General features: G+C 42.6%; 1 protein-coding gene across 5 annotated transcripts in view; it reads left to right on the top strand.

Moving 5' to 3' along the window:
* Positions 1–22,069, top strand: part of LOC137009880 (E3 ubiquitin-protein ligase TRIM39-like) — a 48,133-nt gene that overhangs the window by 6,055 nt on the left and 20,009 nt on the right. For all 5 annotated transcript variants that reach the window (XR_010892975.1, XM_067372488.1, XM_067372490.1 and 2 more), the window contains exons 4-6: positions 4,491–5,192; positions 14,729–15,279; positions 15,590–15,667. Coding sequence is in view for 4 of the 5 variants with exons in the window: in XM_067372488.1 (XP_067228589.1) it covers positions 4,491–5,192; positions 14,729–15,279; positions 15,590–15,667 (1,331 nt within the window). In the remaining variant the exon portion in view is untranslated. The remainder of the gene's footprint in view (positions 1–4,490; positions 5,193–14,728; positions 15,280–15,589; positions 15,668–22,069) is intronic.

The raw sequence follows: 22,069 nt of genomic DNA, 5'->3' as shown, positions 1-22,069 counted from the left end.
GAAATTGAAGATTCAGTGCAGGTATCCCTATTAGGCTGAAATCTATCTGGGCCTATTCTGAATGCCAAAAAGCATTTAGATGTGTGCAACTACTTAGAAACTTTCGTTTTAATTTTATATACCGCTTCCCTTCCCCTGCCCTGTAGGAAATAAAAAACTACAAAAAAAAAACAAATTTTTAACTTTTATTATGTTTTATCACCATCATTAAAAGCCAATGTGACAATGTGTAATTTGTTAAGCTAATTATAAATAGTCACAGTGAATTAAGAAACTACATAGGCCTACTGACTTTTAATTCCTTACCTCATTTCTGCACTCTCTGTCATTCTCTCTCTGTCATTCTCTCTCTCTCTCTTTCTTAAGTGCTTGCTTCCTTGCTGGTAATTACAAATAAACTTATGTAGTGCAAAATAGCAGCCATTTATATACTTACTTCTGACAAGGTTACAATGTAGTCTATTACTTATGGTGAATAATAATGTGAATAATTTTAATAAAATAAGTGAGATCATACAAAATGCATGTTATTTTTTATTTAGTACTGTCCTGAGTAAGATATTTTACATAGAAGATGTTTGCATTTAGTTCACAAGACAAAACAATAGCTGAATTTATTAAAATAACCCCATTCATAAGTATGTGAACTATTGATTCTCAATACTGTGTGTGGTTACCTGATGATCCACAACTATTTTTTTGTTTTGTGATGGTTGTTCATGAGTCTCTTGTTTGTCCTGAGCAGTTAAACTGAGCTCTGTTCTTCAGAAAAATCCTCCAGCTCCTGCAGATTCTTCAGTTTTCCAGCATTTTTGCATATTTGAACCCTTTCCAGCAGTGACTGTGTGATTTTGAGATTCATCTTTTCACACTGAGGACAACTGAGAGACTCAAACACAACTATTAAAAAAGGTTCAAACATTCACTGATGCTCCAGAAGGAAACACGATGCATTAAGAGCTGGGGGTGAAAACTTTTGAATGTAAATGTCAAGGTAAATTGTACTTAATGTTTCTTCCGGGAAACATGCAAGTATCTTCTGTTGCTTCTGAAGGGCAGTACTAAATGAAAAACAACGATATTTAAATATAATAAGAAAAATTGTGACATCTTCATCCTGTTCAAAAGTTTTCACCCCCAGCTCTTAATGCATCGTGTTTCCTTCTGGAGCATCAGTGAATGTTTGAACCTTTTTTAATAGTTGTGTTTGAGTCCCTCAACCGTCCTCAGTGTGAAAAGATGAATCTCAAAATCATTCAGTCGCTGCTGGAAAGGGTTCAAATATGCAAAAGATGGTGGGAAACTGAAGAATCTGCAGGAGCTGGAGGATTTTTCTGAAGAACAGAGCTCAGTTTAACTGCTCAGAACAAACAAGAGACTCATGAACAACCATCACAAAACACAAAAACAGTCGTGGATCATCAGGTAACCACACACAGTACTGAGAATCAATAGTTCACATACTTATGAATGGGGTTATTTTAATAAATTCAGCTATTGTTTTGTCTTGTGAACTAAATGTAAACATCTTTTATGTAAAATATCTTACTCAGGACAGTACTAAACAAAAAATAACATGCATTTTGTATGATCTCACTTATTTTATTAAAATTATTCACATTTTCACAGATTCTGCAAGTGGTTCACATACTTTTTCATGCCACTGTAGCAAAGAATAGGGATGGGTGATATGACCAAAATCTTAATTTTACTTCACAGTAACAATATATGGCATGGTTTCACAATTATCAATATCAGTTTTGATACCACAGCAAAAACTGAATTTCAAACTCTTTTGATGCTTTTTTTTTACACAAGTAGTATAGTAACTTTTATATTTATTTATTTAATGTAAAGTTTATTTGTTTCTATATACATAATTAGAAAATATAAAGTTTATCTAAAATAAAAAAAAATTAATTAGAAATCACTTTTTTTGGTGAACAATAAAACTAAAAGTGTAGTGTATCTTTCATCATTGTCATCCCAAATGCACACAATCACTACACTAAACTGATGGAGACAGACAATGATTAACCTAATTATTTTGTCTCTACATAAACAAACATTTGCATAGATGGGTAAACACAATCACAATTTGGAAATGTGTCCAGTTACATTTTCATAAAGCACCATGTTCAAAATTTAAAATGATTACATTTACAAAATGAGCCTGCATAGCCAAAATAATGAATAAAGTAATGGTCATGTTTAATACAATCGTTAATTTAAATAAATAATTAATGAATTAAAAAACATATATAACACAGTATTGTTCAATTTAGTGTTATACATGTTATCATATTAATATGTTTTGTTCTAATGTCTCAAGTCACAATTTCAAGTTTACTGGGTTTAACTTGATTATTTGGTTAGGGTTTAAGAAGTGTACTAAAAAACTTTTTCACGTGTCATCAAAATGACCCACAACCTAATCAGTTTACATGTGAAGAAATCCATTTATTCACAAACTTCTCACGAGACGAGTGTTTGACATAAGAGGTGTTTGACAAATTATTCGGCATATCGTTTCAAATTATTCGGGGTGTGTCTGGTCTGATCTAGTTGATGCATGAAAACAACACCCTGATAAAGAGGTTGACTGTCTCAAAGTATTTTGAGTATTTTGAAAATACAAAAATACTCATCTTAAATGTATTTAAATACAAATTACATTTGATTTTTTCCAAAGGCTTTAAAATACAAAATACAAAATAGTATTTTGTATTTCAAATACGTATTTTAAATACATGTATCTGAAATACTGCCCATCCCTGCCTATTGATAAAAAAAAGCAAGGACTGGTGGTTGGTGGGACTTGGAGTTGATTCGTCCAGGGCGGGCACTAGTGACTCACAGGGCGGGCCAGGCCCCCCAATGCCCGCCCATGGCGCCGGGACTGCTGTGACTCCACCCACTCGTTCACAGTCCCCTGACTACTAATCACCTGCACCTGCACTGCTCATCAAGGACACTATAAAGACACTCACTTCCTTCACATCATTGTTTGGTCTCATCAAACGTACTTGGACTCCTTACCCGCTACTCACCTGAGTTTCCCGTGTCTCCATCCTGTCGTCCTCCGTCTCGTTCTCCGTTCCACATTGATCCCTTTACTTGCAAAGTCAAACGTCTGTTATCCTTTAGCTAAGTGACTGTTCAGAAAGTGCTTGTTCATTGACTCACCTGCATCCACCGTTTACCTGTGTCTGTCCCTCTGTCTAATAAACAACATCTGTGTTTACTTACCTCTCTGCCTCCGTCTGTGTAAAAACAGTAATATTGTGAAATACTTTTACAATTTAAAGGGATAGTTCACCCAAAAATGAAAATGTGATGTTTATCTGCTCACCCCCAGGGCATCCAAGATGTAGGTGTCTTTGTTTCTTCAGTAGAACACAATTGATGATTTTTAACTCCAACCGTTGCGGTCTGTCAGTCGTATAATGCATGTCAATGGGAACTTCATCTATAAGAGTAATAAAAACATGCACAGACAAATCCAAATTAAACCCTGCGGCTCGTGACGATACATTGGTTTAATTTGGATTTGTCTGTGCATGTTTTTATTACTCTTGTAGACGAAGTTCCCATTGACATGCATTATACGACTGACAGACGGCAACAGTTGGAGTTAAAAATCATCATTTGTGTTCTACTGAAGAAACAAAGTCACCTACATCTTGGATGCTCTGGGGGTAAGCAGATAAACATCACATTTTCCTTTTTGGGTGAACTATCCCTTTAAAATAACTGTTTTCTATTTGAATATATTTTAAAGTGTAATTTATTCCTGTGATCAAAGCTGAATTTTCAGCATCATTACTCCAGTCTTCAGTGTCACATGATCCTTCAGAAATCATTCTGATATGATGATTTGATGTTAAATAAACATTTATGATTATAATCAATGTTGAGAACAGTTGTGTTAAAAAAATTCAGGATGATTTGATGAATAGAAAGTTCAAAAGAACAGAATTCATCTGAAAAAGAAAGCTTTTGTAACACTACCGTGTAGTGATAATGTACCATTTTAAGACATTTATTGAGCAAGGATGCATTAAATTGATCAAAAGTGACAGTAAAGACTATTAGAATGATTTCTGAAGGATCATGTGACACTGAAGACTGGAGTAATGATGCTGAAAAAGATCACAGGAGTAAATTATATTTGACTATATATAGACATATACACACAAACATTTTAAATTGTAAAAATATTTCACAATATTACTGTTTTTGCTGTATTTTGAATCAAATAAATCAAGCCTTGGTGAGCAGAAGAGACTTCTTTTAAAAACATTAAAACTCTTACAGTTCAAAAACATAGCCCTGAATAACATTAGCCCGGTAGTGTAAGATTGTGTTAACATCTCCACTCATCTCAATAGCAGTTGTTGATCTGGTCCAGTACCTTCAATCTGAAATCTGACATCTCTGTCCATGGATCACAGGTCGAGTTTTACTGTTATTTGTGTTCTGTGTTCCAGTGAGTGATTTGAGGATTGTTCTGCTGGGGAAGAATATAACAGAAAACAACAGAGTGGGAAACTTCATCTTAGGAAGAGCAGCGTTTGAGAGTGAAGCACCTGCTGATGTAGAGCTGAACATTGAGAAACACAGAGGAAAACTGAAGGACAGAGACGTCACAGTCATCAACACTCCTCACCTGCTGAGGCCAAACCTGTCAATCACTCAGATCACACAGGGAGTGAAAGAGTGTGTGAATCTGTCTGCTCCTGGACCTCATGTGATCATACTTGTACTGCAGCAGAACGACTTCAGTGACAATGACAGAAATAGAGTGAAATATGTGCTGAATGAATTCAGTAAGGAGGCTCTTAAACACACTTTAGTGTTGACTGATGAGAGACAGATAAACAGTAACTGTATTCATCAATTAATAAAGGAGTGTGGAGGTGGACATCTTCAGTTTGATGAAAGAAAATCAGGTTTACACTCTGAGATACTTGAAAGAGTGGGGAAGTTACTCAAAGAAAACCAGGTCCAATTTCTTATCTCTGGCTTGCATGAGGAAGCAGGAGAAGAAACATCAGAAGATGGAGAGAAGAGGAGATCTGGAGGTTCAGTCACAGCAGAAGAAGAGGGAAATTTTGATCACGAAGATGATGGAAAAATCAAACAGAGAAACAAAGAGAAAAAGGAAGTCGCTGTCCAGAGGGAAACCTTGTGTAAGTTTTGTTGGCAAGAAAGTTAGTTTAACCCACACATACACCACTCCTATTAAGAGAAAGACTAATTTGAGAAAATAAAAAAATATATTAAACAGTGTAAGAATTAATTAATTAAAAATGTAATTAATTTACAGTGAATGAGAACCAAATTAACTGTAAATGATTCGGAATTAATATTTAATACTTCAATTATTCGTCCACCGAAAAACTCTACTCAAAGAATATACACACAGTGATGTGCCTTCAGACATTCGCCCATCACATTCACCCATCTCTGTATGGGGGCTTCTGGCTACAGACGATCCCCCATGACTGCTTTACACTTTACCTTATATACAGATCAGAACAAAAGGATTGTAAATATTTATTACACCAACACCTGTTTTGGGGAAGAGGAGTGGGTGTTTCACCACCCAAAAGAAGGACAGAATTCTACTTAGTTTTCAATCTTCTGCATAATACTAGTGACTGCTGTGAAATTGAGACCATTTTACCAATTGCACTGAGACATTTAAAATGAAGGCCAAGGCGAAGTACAAGCAAGGGCAAAAGCACAATGCGTGGTATTATGCAATAGCCGAACAATAGCCGAACCTGAAGCAGTTGACACCCTAATAGCCAAAGAGCTAGAGTCTGGATTTATGATTGGCCCCTTTGATTCCCCGCCTTTCAAATTGTTTCGGATTAGTCCCATCGGTGTAGCCACAAGGAAATTTTCAGGGAAAAAACGAATGATCATTGATCTCTCTGCTCCACATAACAGCACTCATCCAAGTATTAACAGCCTCATCCCGCTAGAAGAATTCTCCTTGTGCTACCATAACATAGACCAAGCCATCAATCTAATCAAAAATGCAGGTTACGGAGCCTGGTTAGCAAAAGTTGACATCACTTCAGCATTTAAAGTCATGCCCATTCATCCAGATTTCTGGCACCTTTTTGGCATTCGCTGGAAAGGAAAATTCTATTTTTCAGTGCGTTTAACTTTTGGCTGCAAAAGTAGTCCCAAAATTTTTGACATGCTGTCAGAAGCACTTTGCTGGATCCTGCAAAACAACTATGCAGTCCCTTACCTGGTGCATCTTCTGGATGACTTTCTCACCATTTCCCCGAACTTCTTTCTTCCAGCTGCTCACCTCTCCACAGTTCAGGAAGTTTTTTCTAAATTGGGAGTTCCACTGTCCCCAGAGAAAACATCAGGCCCTACCACATCCCTAGAATTCCTTGGAATTAACCTTGACTCTGTTAAATTCCAAGCTTCCCTTCCCAAAGACAAAATAGACAGGATAATCGCCATCTCATCCAATCTGCTGGAAGCACCTCAGTGCAGCAAATGAGATTTGCTATCCCTGCTAGGCCACTTAAACTACGCCATGCGTATAGTGCCTCAAGGACGCCCCTTCATCTCCCATTTGCTGTCTCTTGCATCTTCTATTCAGGAATTGGATAATACCATATCTCTAACCCCATCTTGTCTCGCCGATCTGAATCTATGGATCATGTTTCTTAAACAATGGAATGGCCTTACTTTCTTTTACGAGGACATTCAATCTCATTCTAGTGATCTCCCTCTGTTTACAGATGCCGCTCCCTCAGTTGGCTTTGGAGGTTTTTACAAGAGTCATTGGTTCGCTTCAACCTGGCCTCCTGAGCTCTCTGAGTCAAATCAACATGCCGCATCCTCAGCTCTTTTTGAGTTATATCCAGTCGTCATAGCTGCTTTTTTGTGGGGTCACGAATGGTCTTCTAAAACCATAGAATTCCACTGTGATAATCTGGCCACTGTTCACTGCATTAACAAAGGCCGTTCAAATTCCCCTGAAATCATGCCCCTCTTGAGACGCCTCACCTGGTTATCCGCTTGTAATCAGTTCATCTTCAAAACCGTTCATATTCCAGGCTGATACTGATTCTAAGCAAACCTCCAACCATTGATCTTTTAGCTAAATGCCTGACTTTCCTCCATTCTGGTCATATGGCCCCCGATACAGCAAGAACTCTGGATGCTATGTTTACCCTGGCCTTTTTCGGATTCCTGAGAGTTTCTGAAATTACAACCAATTCTAAATTCAACCCAGCCATCCACCCAACCTTCTCCAATCTCCAAGTTTTAGACACGGACACCATCCGTTTCCTCCTCAAATGTAGCAAAACTGATCAATTAAAAAACGGCAATTTCATCCATATCTTTAATCTTCCGACACCCATTCAGCCATATCAGTCTCTTTCCTATTTCCTTGCACACAGGAAGGTTCAGATCTCCTCTCCGCTTGACACGCTTTTCATTGATGAGAACAACCTTCCAGTCACTAGGCATTGGTTCCAGAAAAAGCTTAAATACATCCTCACCCACTCCGGTATCCAAGCTCACTTGTATTCATCTCACTTCTTCCGCATAGGAGCAGCCACCACCACAGCCCAAAAAGGTCTGCCAGATCATCAAATCAAAGTACTGGGTCGGTGGTCCTCAGACGCCTTTCAGTCTTACATTCGTTCCGACCTCAGCCTCATCAAACAAGCCCATCTAACTCTTGCTTCTCTTTAGGATAGCCGTCCCACGAAACTCAATCCAACCTATGCCTGCCAAATCTTGCTTTATTTGATACTGCCGCTGCAGTGCTCCGCCTAATTTGATACTGCCACTGCAGTGCTCTGCTGCAGTGCTCCGCCTAATTTGATACTGCCGCTGCAGTGCTCCACCTAATTTGATACTGCCGCTGCAGTGCTCCATCTAATTTGATACTGCCGCTGCAGTGCTCCACATGATACTGCCGCTGCAGTTCTCCACCTAATCTGATACTGCCGCTGCAGTGCTCCGCCTAATTTTGATACTGCCGCTGCAGTGCTCCACCTAATTTGATACTGCCGCTGCAGTGCTCCACCTAATTTGATACTGCCGCTGCAGTGCTCCGCCTAATTTGATACTGCCGCTGCAGTGCTCCACATGATACTGCCGCTGCAGTGCTCCACCTAATTTGATACTGCCACTGCAGTGCTCCACCTAATTTGATACTGCCGCTGCAGTGCTCCACATGATACTGCCGCTGCAGTGCTCCACCTAATTTGATACTGCCGCTGCAGTGCTCCGCCTAATTTGATACTGCCGCTGCAGTGCTCCGCCTAATTTGATACTGCCGCTGCAGTGCTCCACCTAATTTGATACTGCCGCTGCAGTGCTCCGCCTAATTTGATACTGCCGCTGCAGTGCTCCATCTAATTTGATACTGCCACTGCAGTGCTCCGCCTAATTTTGATACTGCCACTGCAGTGCTCCGCCCAATTTGATACTGCCGCTGCAGTGCTCCACATGATACTGCCGCTGCAGTGCTCCACCTAATTTGATACTGCCACTGCAGTGCTCCGCCTAATTTGATACTGCCACTGCAGTGCTCCGCCTAATTTTGATACTGCCGCTGCAGTGCTCCGCCTAATTTTGATACTGCCGCTGCAGTGCTCCGCCTAATTTGATACTGCCGTGCAGTGCTCCGCCTAATTTTGATACTGCCGCTGCAGTGCTCCGCCTAATTTGATACTGCCGCTGCAGTGCTCCGCCTAATTTGATACTGCCGCTGCAGTGCTCCGCCTAATTTTGATACTGCCACTGCAGTGCTACGCCTAATTTTGATACTGCCACTGCAGTGCTCCACCTAATTTTGATACTGCCACTGCAGTGCTCCGCCTAATTTGATACTGCCGCTGCAGTGCTCCACCTAATTTGATACTGCCACTGCAGTGCTCCGCCTAATTTTGATACTGCCGCTGCAGTGCTCCACATGATACTGCCGCTGCAGTGCTCCACCTAATTTGATACTGCCGCTGCAGTGCTCCGCCTAATTTTGATACTGCCGCTGCAGTGCTCCACATGATACTGCCGCTGCAGTGCTCCACCTAATTTGATACTGCCGCTGCAGTGCTCTGCCTAATTTTGATACTGCCGCTGCAGTGCTTCACCTGATACTGCCGCTGCAGTGCTCTACTTAAATTTAATTCTGCCGCTGCAGTGTTTCACATGATGCTGCCGCTGCAGTGCTCCACATGATGCTGCCGCTGCAGTGCTCCACATGATGCTCCGCTGCAGTGCTCCACTTGATCCCTTGCTTCCGCCACAGCGCCTCACCTAACTTAAAACTGCTGAAACAGTGACCTACCTACCTCAATACTACCACTGCAGTGCCATCTTCCATTCCTTCTTTTCTCCAATTCTTCTGTATTATTGAAATAATTCATATGCCGATTCCTTCAATAATCATGATCCGTTCAAATCCTATAATTCTTGCTTGCTGTCTAAATTTCTGCATTTGTGTGCATTATGTTTTTGGGGGGCAATTGGAGCTTGAGTAGGATATTCTTTCCGAGCCCCTCTATAGCAGACAGCAAGCCAAATCTGTTTACCACTTACGCTAAGATTTTATGGGCACACAAACTCTTGAAGTGAAGTTAATAAATATAATTTCGGGAGGAGTATGCCCATCTAATCTTCCAATTAATACAGAGGTATAAAACCAGCATCTTACCTCTTCCTGTTGTTAGTTCTTTTGGCATCCCTCCTCCTCCCCTTCTCCTCCTTTTGTACTTATTTTTGCCTGTTAAAGGGGGGCAATCGGAGCTCGAGTAGGATATTCTTTCCGAGCCCCTCTATAGCAGACAGCAAGCCAAACCTGTTTACCACTTACGCTAAGATTTTATGGGCACACAAACTCGTGAATTGTATGTCTACAGAAAACTCATATGGTAAACTTAAAAAAAAAAAAAATCGACTGCATATCCATTTGTGGAGATTTGGTAAAAAATAAACTGAAAAAACAACAACTTTAATAAACATTATTACTGTAACAATGGTAAAGGCTCAGGCAAGAAAGAAGTGGGAAGCAGTGAATTATCAAAGAAAAGTTTAAGCATAAAATAAACAACAAAACGAAAGTAAAGCGGCAGCCCCTCAAGGACGACTGCTGCGTATAAAAATAGATTCACCATTTTTTTTTTTGTTTGTTTATGATTTTAAAATAGTTAAATTAGATTAGATATTTCAGAATCGATATTAATTCAAATTAAATTTAGTCATTGCTTATAGACGAGGTGGACAGAACTTTACCCACTTTTGTTCAGAGGGTGAAATGTGTCGTTCTCTATATGTGTCAAGTGATGTAATATCCCTTTTAAGTGGGAAAAGTGATGTAAAACTACCTAGTGCTTCAAAGAAAGTCAGTTGCAGTGTTTCCCATACAGTGTTTTATTTGTGGCAGCCCGTATTCATGCAAATGCTTTTAAACCATTCAAGCATGACAAGACAAACGAGAACATGCTCTGTGAATGTCCTGACAGACACACAGAAAGACACGCTCCAGTATCGTGCGCACAAACAGCATGTTCTCGTTCGTGCTTGAACAAATATTAACACACAAAATTATGCCAAAATGTCTGTTTTGTCTAGTATCCTCCTAAGAGCAGTTAAATAAGTATTAAAGGTGGGGTAAGCCATTTTTCGAAAACGCTGTTGGACATTGCTGATATTTAAAATTAACCCAAACAAACACATCCCTCTCTTCATTCCTCCACCTCCATATTTCACCCTCCCTAACCACTCTGCTCAGAGTTGGTCTCAAACCCTGGCCTGATCGCTGCTCGCTGGCGAGGCAAGTGACGCAAAACACCTCATTCTCTAGCAGTCGTCAGTGCGCAGTGGTTTACCCGCACAACTCTCACAGATCGGGCCACTGTTATACACGCAATGTGAGAGTAGATGTCTGTTTAAAAGCTACAGTCACGTGACATACACCCTACAGCCTATGCTACAGACGTTGATCAGAACGCGTCTTTTTAATATTTGACTAAAAACATTTGATGGCTAAATTACAGCCAACAGACATTTAATTGGACACCTGTTGGTATTTTAAGCGTTAAATGAGGTAAAATCTCTTTTTTGGGATACACATTTTAACGACTGGAGACTCAGGCAGGGATCCATATGCAGCATTTTATTAGAGTAGAGAGTGGTCGTACAGGCAGGGTCAAACAGGAGCAAACAGGAACAGCAAGGGACAGGCAGAATCGTAGTCAGGAACAAGCAGAGGGTCAGGGCTGGCAGATATCAATCACAGAACAGTATACAAAGCAATGGTCAGGACAGGCGGCACAGGATCATAAACGAAAGACAAGAGGTACGGTGACAGACAATCAGACAGGGTATAATCGCTCGGAATTGCATCACAGGGAAAACAATACTTCGCGGTGAGGTGGTGTGAGTGGAAGTCCTTTATAGTCCAGGTAACAAGCTGCAGCTGGGTGTGGTGATTAGTGAGGAGTGTGTGCATGGCTGTATGTGGTGACAGGTGATTGGTGTAGTGTGAGCATGTGACTGGCGAGGGGAATGATGGGAAATGGAGTCCGGAACTAGACAGGGGCAGACGGTGATCGTGACATAGCGCCCCCCTCCCGGAAGGCGCGTCCTCGCGCCGTAACGGACACCAATAAGGGAGGGGGGGTGGGTGCATTGGAGATGTAGGCAGATGGAACAGGGTCTCCAATGCAGCCCCAGGAATTCAGGCAGCCACGGTGGGTCAGGTGCCACGGGTAGCCATGGTGGATCAGGAGTGTCAGGAAGCCATGGCGGGTCAGGTGGTTCAGGCAACCACAGCAGGTCAGGTGGCTCAGGCAGCCACGGCCGGTCAGGTGGGTCAGGAAGCCACGGAGGGTCAGGTGGCTTGGACGGCCACTGCGGAACATAGTCCATAGTTGACCCCAGCGGGTCAGAGTCCATTAGTGGCCATAATAGTTCAAAAGCCCATGCCACCAGTGGTCGGGCAAGGACCCCACCCACAAGCTCCCCACCCTCAGGTATACTGCCCCCCCAAAAAAAGTTCTTAGGGATTTCCGCGGGGTCCATCGCAGGTTCCTGGGCAAGGAGTTCGAGTGGAGCCGGCAGGGCCAGGCATGTGGGTGAAGCTGGCAGGGCAAGACACCTGAGTGGCGCTGGCAGCGCAAGGCGTTTGAGAGGCGCCGGCAGGGCTGGAAGCTTGGATGCCGCTGGCAGGGCTGGAAGCTTGGGTGGTGCTGGCAGAGCGAGGAGTTCAGTAGATGCCGGCAGAGCGAGGAGTTCAGGTGGCGCCGGCAGGGCAAGGAGCACAGGTGGCGCCGGCAGGGCAAGAAGCACAGGTGGCGCCGGCAGGGCAAGAAGCACAGGTGGCGCCGGCAGAGCGAGGAGCTTGGGTGTAAGAAGGGGAAGAATAGAATGAGCCCTCCTCTTCCTCCTCCTCCTCCTCTTCCGAGGATGAGGCGATGGTTCACCGGTTGGAACGTGTTCAGGAGCAGACTTACTGGCTGAAGCGGGTTCTGGAGCGGACTCAATGGCTGGAATGCCCCTCACATCCTTGAGCATTGCAGGGGCGGCCATCTTGCCCGTGGGCACTGGCAAAGCAGCCATATTGTCCATCGCATCCAGGGCGTTTGAGTCCATGGCAACCGGCGAACCTGAGAGCGTTGCAACCGGCGAACCTGAGAGCGTTGCAACCGGCGAACCTGAGAGCGTTGCAACCGGCGAACTTGCGTGCGAAGCGACCGGCTGGCTTGAGTGCGAAGCGACCGGCTGGCTTGAGTGCGAAGCGACCGGCTGGCTTGAGTGCGAAGCGACCGGCTGGCTTGAGTGCGAAGCGACCGGCTGGCTTGAGTGCGAAGCGACCGGCTGGCTTGAGTGCGAAGCGACCGGCTGGCTTGAGTGCGAAGCGTCCGGCTGGCTTGAGTGCGAAGCGTCCGGCTGGCTTGAGTGCGAAGCGACCGGTTGACTTGAGAGTGTAGCAGCCGGCGGAGGTTTAGGAATGCCAGCCGCTCGTGCTGAAATCAGCGGTGGATCAGTCACACTGGAACGCAACCCTCTCCGCTCCCGGACAGATCTAGAGACCTGACGTGACTCTGGGCGATCAGCGGCGACATGACTTTGCTCTGGGCGATCAGCGAAGGCGTGACGTTGCTCTGGGCGATCAGCGAAGGCGTGACGTTGCTCTGGGCGATCAGCGAAGGCGTGACGTTGCTCTGGGCGATCAGCGAAGGCGTGACGTTGCTCTGGGCGATCAGCGAAGGCGTGACGTTGCTCTGGGAGATCAGCGAAGGCGTGACGTTGCTCTGGGTGATCAGCGAAGGCGTGACGTTGCTCTGGGCGATCAGCGAAGGCGTGACGTTGCTCTGGGCGATCAGCGAAGGCGTGACGTTGCTCTGGGCGATCAGCGAGGGCGTGACATTGCTCTGGGCGATCAGCGAAGGCGTGACGTGGCTCTGGGCGATCAGCGGAGACATGACTAGGTTCAGGGTAAGTAGTGCTGACCTGACTTGGTGTTGTTATAGTGGTGACCGCCATTTTGTGTGTGTCATCTGGTGCGGCGGCCATTACACAACCAGACGAGGGGTCGCATTCCTCCGCGACACCCACAGTAAACGGAGAGCCAATAGTCAATAAAGCAAAATCCATAAAGTTACTGAGTGATGAACGCGGTCCCTCTTGACGTAGTTTGTTCTGGAGTGGTTGGTTAACGCCATCACAGAAAAAGTCTACTAATGCACAGTCAGGCAGATCAGAATAGTAAGCAATGTCTAGATATTCACCAATATATTCCTCCAGGGAATGTGTACCCTGCGTACTCCACAGCAACAGTTGAGTAATGTCCATACCGTGCAGATGCTCTCCGGGGAAGCTGCTGGATCGTAGTGGCGGCGAAGTATTCTGTATCGACTGGAGACTCAGGCAGGGATCCATATGCAGCATTTTATTAGAGTAGAGAGTGGTCGTACAGGCAGGGTCAAACAGGAGCAAACAGGAACAGCAAGGGACAGGCAGAATCGTAGTCAGGAACAAGCAGAGGGTCAGGGCTGGCAGATATCAATCACAGAACAGTATACAAAGCAATGGTCAGGACAGGCGGCACAGGATCATAAACGAAAGACAAGAGGTACGGTGACAGACAATCAGACAGGGTATAATCGCTCGGAATTGCATCACAGGGAAAACAATACTTCGCGGTGAGGTGGTGTGAGTGGAAGTCCTTTATAGTCCAGGTAACAAGCTGCAGCTGGGTGTGGTGATTAGTGAGGAGTGTGTGCATGGCTGTATGTGGCGACAGGTGATTGGTGTAGAGTGAGCATGTAACTGGCGAGGGGAATGATGGGAAATAAAAATATACAAGTTTACTCTTCCTTTTCTTCGCTCCACTGCCGCTGAGAGGCCGCCATCTTGTTTGATTTTTTTCTGAAATCTCCAAGCCGGTTACATGATCGGCTGCTAGCATTCTGATTGGAGGATCTCAAAAAATTGCCCACGAGTATCCAGATTTAAATGCCCTGTGTATCATCACCTTTAGATCACTCAAATTTAAACAAATCAGAGAACACGGGTGGAAATATTGACAGTGGGTGGTGGACAGAATCACCTGTTTCCAACAGTTTCTAATGCTTTCTACACATCTGGTTGCATACCCTGTGTGTAAAAATATACTTATTAGACTTATCCAGCAATGTAGATGATATATTGTCATTACTTATCTTTTCAGTTATGGCATCCTCCAGTGGTCCAGGACTAAATGAGGAGCTCCAGTGCTCCATATGTCTGGAAGTGTTCAGTGATCCAGTCTCCACTCCATGTGGACACAACTTCTGCAGAACCTGCCTGAGCAAGTGCTGGACGGACACACAGTCCTGCTTCTGTCCATTCTGTAAAGAAAGATTCAGCATAAGACCTGATCTCAAGATTAATTCAATACTCAAAAAGCTTGTGCAACACTTTAATAAGCTTAATCAAGAATCTGAGGTGTTCTGTGACTTCTGTGATGAAAGAAAGCAGAAAGCTGTGAAGTCCTGCCTGACGTGTCAAAGCTCTTACTGTGATGATCATCTGGAGCCTCATCTCAGAGTCCCACGTCTGAAGAAACACACACTGATCAATGCTGTGGAAAATCTGGAGGATTATATATGCCAGAAACACAAGAGACCTCTGGAGATGTTCTGCAGAGATGATCAGACGTGTGTTTGTCTGTCCTGCACTGAAGGAGAACACAGGACTCACAACACTGTTCCTATAGAGGAGGAGAGTCGAGAGGAGAAGGTAAAGAGTTACAGACAAAACACTTTAAACACACTGTGAAATGCAGTTTTCTGTGTGTTGATGTTGGTGCAGGTCATATTGAAGGGCTTTCACTTTTTTTAAATAAATCACCTAAAAGTTTTTTGTCAACTTTTGAGAAAGCAACATAGAGTATTTTACCTTCAAAGCTGACAGACATGGACTATAAGCTAGGAGACAAAATTTTGAATTCTGTTTTATATTCATTATTCTGATTTTTTTTTTTTTGTCAGAAGATTGAACAATAAATTAATTGATAAATGTGTGTTTTTCTCATCATCATCTGGTTCAGACACAGACAGATGTTCATCAGATGATCCAGAAGAAAATGAAGATTCAAGAGATCAAACACTCAGTAAAGCCGAGAAAAGTGAGTGAAAAAATTATTCGGCTTCTTGCACTTTGGGCCACAACTTGGCACAAGCTTTGCAATCTTTCTTCGAGATGTGTTACTTTCCTTGCTTCCTGCTCCGCTACTGTTCAGACGCTCTTGCTTACAGCTCCGCGCTTTGCTCTATTGCTTTTATATTTTTTCTCCTAATTTGAACTACAGCAAATCAGCACAGTACTCAAACAACAAATCTTGGCACCAACAAACTTTTTAACTGGAAGAATTGCGACAAAAAGGGAATTTTTGGTCCGACCAGCATCCCACTGACAGCAGCCATCAGTTTACATTCCGGAGAATGGAAAACACAGCTGCCTACATCCAAAAGGATTAGAAATAATATGCCTCTTCTGAGCAGCCGAGCCCAGGACTCAGATAGTGGGTGACTCCACAATCAGAAACATTAGCAGCAGGGATACAAGTACATGCTGCCTTCCACAAGCAATGTAAACAGGGAACTTAAGAGCATTCTGATGAAATATAAGACTGCAAATCAATTCAATTCAATTCACATTAAAAAGAATGCAGTTAGCAAATAATGTAATAATTTGGGCAATTAATTTACAAACACTGTTAGCATTTTACTTGAAGGAAGCAATGACCTCCTGAGAAAATGAATTACATATTAACAATAATTAGGATATATAGAAATTTGGGAATGTGCATGTAGATCCAGATATTGCATCTTCTGAAGTCCTTGCAGGAGTTGGCGCCATCTCTTCACAGGTGATGGTCATCTGAGGTCTTCTTAAGGGGCTGGATCCAATTGAAGCTGAAGTACTCTCTAGTCACCTCGGGACAGGCGGCCAGAGGTAAAACAGAAAAGCAAGTGGAGAATAATTAGTGTAGCTGCTGTTTATAACATTAAGCAAAGATAGTCATGTGCAGTACAGTTGATCTGATATGAGATGCATTACGTGAATACTTGGCTAAAGAGATGCGTCTTTAATCTAGATTTAAACTGGGTGAGCGCGTCTGAGCCCTGAACATTATCAGGAAGGCTATTCCAGAGTTTCGGAGCCAAATGTGAAAATGTTCTCTCTCCTTTAGCGTACTTAGATATCCTAGGTACAACCAGAAGTCCAGAGTTTTGTGATCTTAAGAAGCATGAAAGATTGTAGGGTGATATAAGATTGGTTAAATACACAGGAGCTAAACCATTTAGAGCCTTATAGGTCAGTAGCAATACTTTATAATCGATACAGAACTTAATGGGTAATCAGTGTAGAGATGATCAAATTTGTGTTATATGATCATATTTTCTTGACCTGGTAAGAACTCTAGCAGCTGCATTTTGTACTTATTGTAGCTTGTTTATTGAGGAAGCAGGACAACCAGCTAATAACGAGCTGTCTTTCCACGCGATTCTGAAGACCTCTAAACGAGTTTGTCTCCATTTGCGTTCTAGATTGCGAGTTTCTCTTTTGATAGCGTGAGTAATACTGTTGTACCATGGTACAGTATTTTTCTCTCTAACCATTTTTAATCTCATCGGTGCAACAGTATCTAGTGTACTAGTAAAAATGGTGCACATGCTGCTAGTCATTTTCTTGAGATCATTTGTGTGTTTAGGTATGATGAGCAGCTGAGACAGATCAGGCAGTTTATTTGTGAATTTATCTAAAGTTGTCGGGAGAATTGTTCAATTTGACAGATATCAGTATGCATTACGCATGTTAAAGGTCACTTTGCGGTAGAATTTCTATATCGGTAAGCTTGATTCCATGTGATATAATTAAATCTAGTGCATGATTATGATGGTGAGTGGGTCCAGTGACATTTTGTTTGACCCCAAAGGAGTTTAGTAAATCTGTAAACGCAGCCCCTAACGCATCATTTGTATTGTCAACGTGAATGTTAAAATCTCCAACAATCAGTGCTTTATCAACGTTGACCAATAGGTCTGAGAGAAAGTCTGCAAATTCTTTTAGGAAATCAACATAAGGCCCTGGAGGTCTATAAACGGTAGCCAAAGCAAGAGATAGTAGTGACTTTTTACTTATATCTGAGAGTGTAATGTTTAGCATAAGAATTTCAAATGAATTAAACCTATAATTTGTTTTCTGAGTAACATTAAGAATATCTCTATAGATTGTTGCAACACCACCACCTCGGCCAACCAGAAGGCATTTGTTTTTATAACAGTAGCCAGGTGGACAAGACTCATTAAGACCGAAATAATCATTTGGTTTAAGCCATGTTTCAGTAAGGCAAATTACATCAAGACTATTATCTGTGATCATTTCATTTATAATAACTGCCTTAGGTGTCAGCAATCTAATGTTTAGTAGCCCCAGCTTTAGAAATTATTTTTGTTCAGTAATTTTGTGAATTTCTGGTTTGATTATGATCAGATTTTTTCTTGATCCTTTATTTTTATTGTTAAACCTCACTATTCGAATAGACACATTTTCTATAGACTGTACTCAAATTTCTATCAATTAAGTGGGCAGAACACAGACTGTGATTTGAGGTTTGACTTACTAGTCATATGGTGTGAAGCGTCTTGGAGATGTTCTCTGACAGAAGATCAGCTCTGATTCTGCTGGGGTGCAAGAGCCTAGGTCGCTCCCAGAAAAGATTAAAGATTAAAGATAAAGAGCAGCTTCTGTTCATTACACCAAGACATTAAACATTCATTTAAAGCAAATAATCTACTGAACCTTTCATGTCCACGTCGGTACGTCGGAAGCAGTCTGGACACGATGATCTTCATCGCGGGCGATGTGGCTTGTACCGTCTCGATCAGGCTCCTGAAGTCTTGCTTCAGCATCTCCGTCTACCGCAACCTGATGTTATTCACCCCTGCGTGCAGAACAACAGCTCCTATGTTCTCAGCGCCAATAAGGATCGCGGGAACCTGCGCAGCGACATCGAGAACACGAGCACCAGGAAAACAGTGACTGTGCACCTTACATTTGGTTGTGGTAGCGTGGACGTGGTGGACGATGGAGTCTCTGATGACCACAGCGTCGTGTTCCGCCTCACGAAGGGGGGAGAAGCGGTTCCTCGTCGAGACCTCGAAGACCGGGGGCGGCGGAGAAGGAGAGGTCCTGGTCCTTGGCCTGGCTCGTGTCTTCCGCTGCTGAAGGACCCAAGGTCCCTGGTGTGATGGCGCTGGAGTGAACAAGGGTTGGGATGAATACGTTCTGGGTGCTCGGGCCCTGTGCAGAGAAACACACAGCGTAGAGGAAGCAGAAGTGTTAATATCATGCTGCAAACTTACCGAGGATTGGTGAGTGTCAGCATGGGATGTTTCCAGCGCTGTTTGCTACTCCCATAGCTCGGTCTGCTTCTCAAGAAGGATCCGAATCTGTCGTTCCATGGCCTCCAGTTCCAGCTGCACTGCATCCAGTTCGAACGTGTCCTCACCTGCACTTAAAGGTAGAAAAACATCCGATACACTCGCCATTAGAATAGACCAACAATAATGTTGTGAGAGAGAAGAGTACAAACGTTACTGTGACCACACCGCTATTGCTAACGGGCTAAAGCTAGTAGCGAATGTTCGGGAAGTCGGATAAAACTAGCGATATCAAGGCAATCTGTGTGTTTTTTATATAAAATAATGCTGGGGATATGTTCCCTTGCCATAAAAGAGAGAGTGATATGTTATAAATTTGATATTAAAGGTGCCCTAGATTCAAAATTTGAATTTACCTTGGCATAGTTGAATAACAAGAGTTCAGTACATGGAAAAGACATACATTGAGTTTCAAACTCCATTGCTTTCTCTTTCTTATGTAAATTATTGTTTAAAGGTCCCATTCTTCGTGATCCCATGTTTCAAACTTTAGTTAGTGTGTAATGTTGTTGTTAGAGTATAAATAAAATCTGTAAAATTTTAAAGCTCAAAGTTCAATGCCAAGCGAGATATTTTATTTAACAGAAGTCGCCTACATCAAACGACCAGTTTGGACTACATCCCTCTACTTCCTTCTTTAATGACGTCACTAAAACAGTTTTTTGACTAACCTCCGCCCACAGGAATACGCAAGAGTCGCGTTTGTAGAGTGTGTTTGTCCCCATGTCGTCGCAACGCTGTTATTTTCAACCCGCAGTCCAATCACCGGGTCTGATTCCGGCTCAAATTGATAGGGTAAAATTAAAGACATGTTTACAATAACACTGAGCGCATGCATCTCCACCATAGACTGTGATCTCCACGTTATGGTAAGAGGCGTGACTTTTCCGGGCACGGTGCGCTCAGAGCTGTCGAATCACAACACAGGAACGAACCGCTGGCACAATCAGAACTCGTTACGTATTTCTGAAGGAGGGACTTCATAGAACAAGGAAGTCATCAGCCCGTTTTTATGACACTGGAAACAGCGGTATACAGATAAGTAAATTATGTGAAAAATACTGTGTTTTTTTACACGCGAAACATGAACACATGTTATATTGCACACTATAAACACAATCAAAGCTTCAAAAAAACACGAAAAACGGGACCTTTAAAAGACTTCCGGAAAACACGCAGATCTCAACATAACACCGACTGTTATGTAACAGTCGGGGTGTACGACCCAAAATTTGCATATGCCAGCCCATGTTCCCAACATTATGAAAGGCATTAGACAAGGGCAGCCACTAACGTCTGGATCTGCACACGTGAATCAACAGACTAGGTAAGCAAGAACAACAGCGAAAATGGCAGATAGAGCAATAATAACTGACATGATCCATGATAGCATGATATTTTTAGTGATATTTGTAAATTGTCTATCTAAATATTTCGTTAGCATGTTGCTAATGTACTGTTAAATGAGGTTAAAGTTACCATCGTTTCTTACTGAATTCACGGAGACAAGTACCGTCGCTATTTTCATTTTTAAACACTTGCAGTCTGTATAATTCATAAACACGACTTCATTCTTTATAAATTTCTCCAACAGTGTAGCATTAGCCATTAGCCATGGATCACAGCCTCAAACTCATAGAGAATCAAATATAAACATCAAAATAAATATTATACTCACATAATTCGAAGCATGCATACAGCATGCATGACGAACATCTTGTAAAGATCCATTTGAGGGTTATATTAGCTGTGTGAATTTTGTAAATGTGCTGTAATATAATCGAGAGCTCGTGTGGCAGGGAGCACGTGAATTAAAGGAGCGGCGCGCTGAAAAAATCAGTGCATAGTTAATGATGCCCCAAAAAAGGCAGTTAAAAAAAATCATTTAAAAACATCTATGGGGTATTTTGAGCTGAAACTTCACAGAAACATTCAGGGGACACCTTAGACTTATATTACATCTTGTGAAAAAGCATTCTTGTGCACCTTTAAGAGAAAAAACAAGCAATTAGGAATCAACTCGACGGAGCTCTAACTCAAACAGCATGGCAGCAACAAGCGGGAAATTACGTAATGACCTAATTAACTTTTTAAAACGCTGCTGGGAAATGATGTAAAAAATGATGTAAATGGGAAATCGACTAATCATCCATGTGGGTAAGAATAATATTCGTAAAGAGCAGTCAGAACTCCTTAAAGGGGATTTTAATTAACTTTTTAAAATGCTTAGAAGACTAAAAGTTAAGTCGTTCATCAGTGGACCACTCCCAGCAAGAGGAACAAATAGATTTACACGGTTGCTTGGGCTTAACACATGGCTGCAAAAAAACTGCAATTTAAAGGGACCGAATTTCATCGACAACTTCAATCTTTTCTGGAGTCAGGGACAAATGTTCACACGTGATGGCCTGCACCTAAACAAACTGGGCTCAAGAGTGATAAAGGCAGTGTTGTAGTCGAGTCACCAACTGTCGAGTCCGAGTCGAGTCTCGAGTCCCAGTGTTCGAGTCCAAGTCCGAGTCACCAAAGAAGAGTCCGAGTCGAGTCCAAGTCGAGTCACCATTACCAGAGTTCGAGTCCAAGTCGAGTCTTGAGTCCCGTATTCGAGTCTGAGTCAAGTCTCGAGCTCCCAGTGCCAACATGTCTCCACTCTGGGACCTTCAAAGAACTGATAAAATGTATTAAAGAGGTTCTACATTAAACACAAATGAGAGAAACGTGCATTTTACAGGGCACTGTATTTTAAAAATAGTTAAACCGTAAAAATCAATACGATATGCCGAGAGAGAGAGACAGAGAGTGTGGGAGTGAGTGTGTGTGAGTGAGTGCGTGTGTGTGTGTGTGTGTGTGTGTGTGTGTGTGTGTGAGAGAGAGAGAGAGAGAGAGCGCGTGAGTGAGTGACCGAGTGATTTAGCGTGAATGCATTTGTAGTATGTGTTCAAGTGAATGTGTGTGTGTGACGGCACGCGACTGGTCAGAAAGCAACGTGTAACGTTAGTCTGTCATGTTTCTTGTCCACGACACCACAGGATTTTAGGAGTCAAAATTGCGTCATCCATCTGACACGGTGACTATATCGC

Source organism: Chanodichthys erythropterus, chromosome 20, assembly GCF_024489055.1.
Source record: "Chanodichthys erythropterus isolate Z2021 chromosome 20, ASM2448905v1, whole genome shotgun sequence".
In the NCBI taxonomy this organism is placed as follows: Eukaryota; Metazoa; Chordata; class Actinopteri; order Cypriniformes; family Xenocyprididae; genus Chanodichthys; species Chanodichthys erythropterus.
The sequence above is the reverse complement of the archived record's forward strand: the minus strand, read 5'-3'. Positions and strand labels throughout refer to the sequence as shown.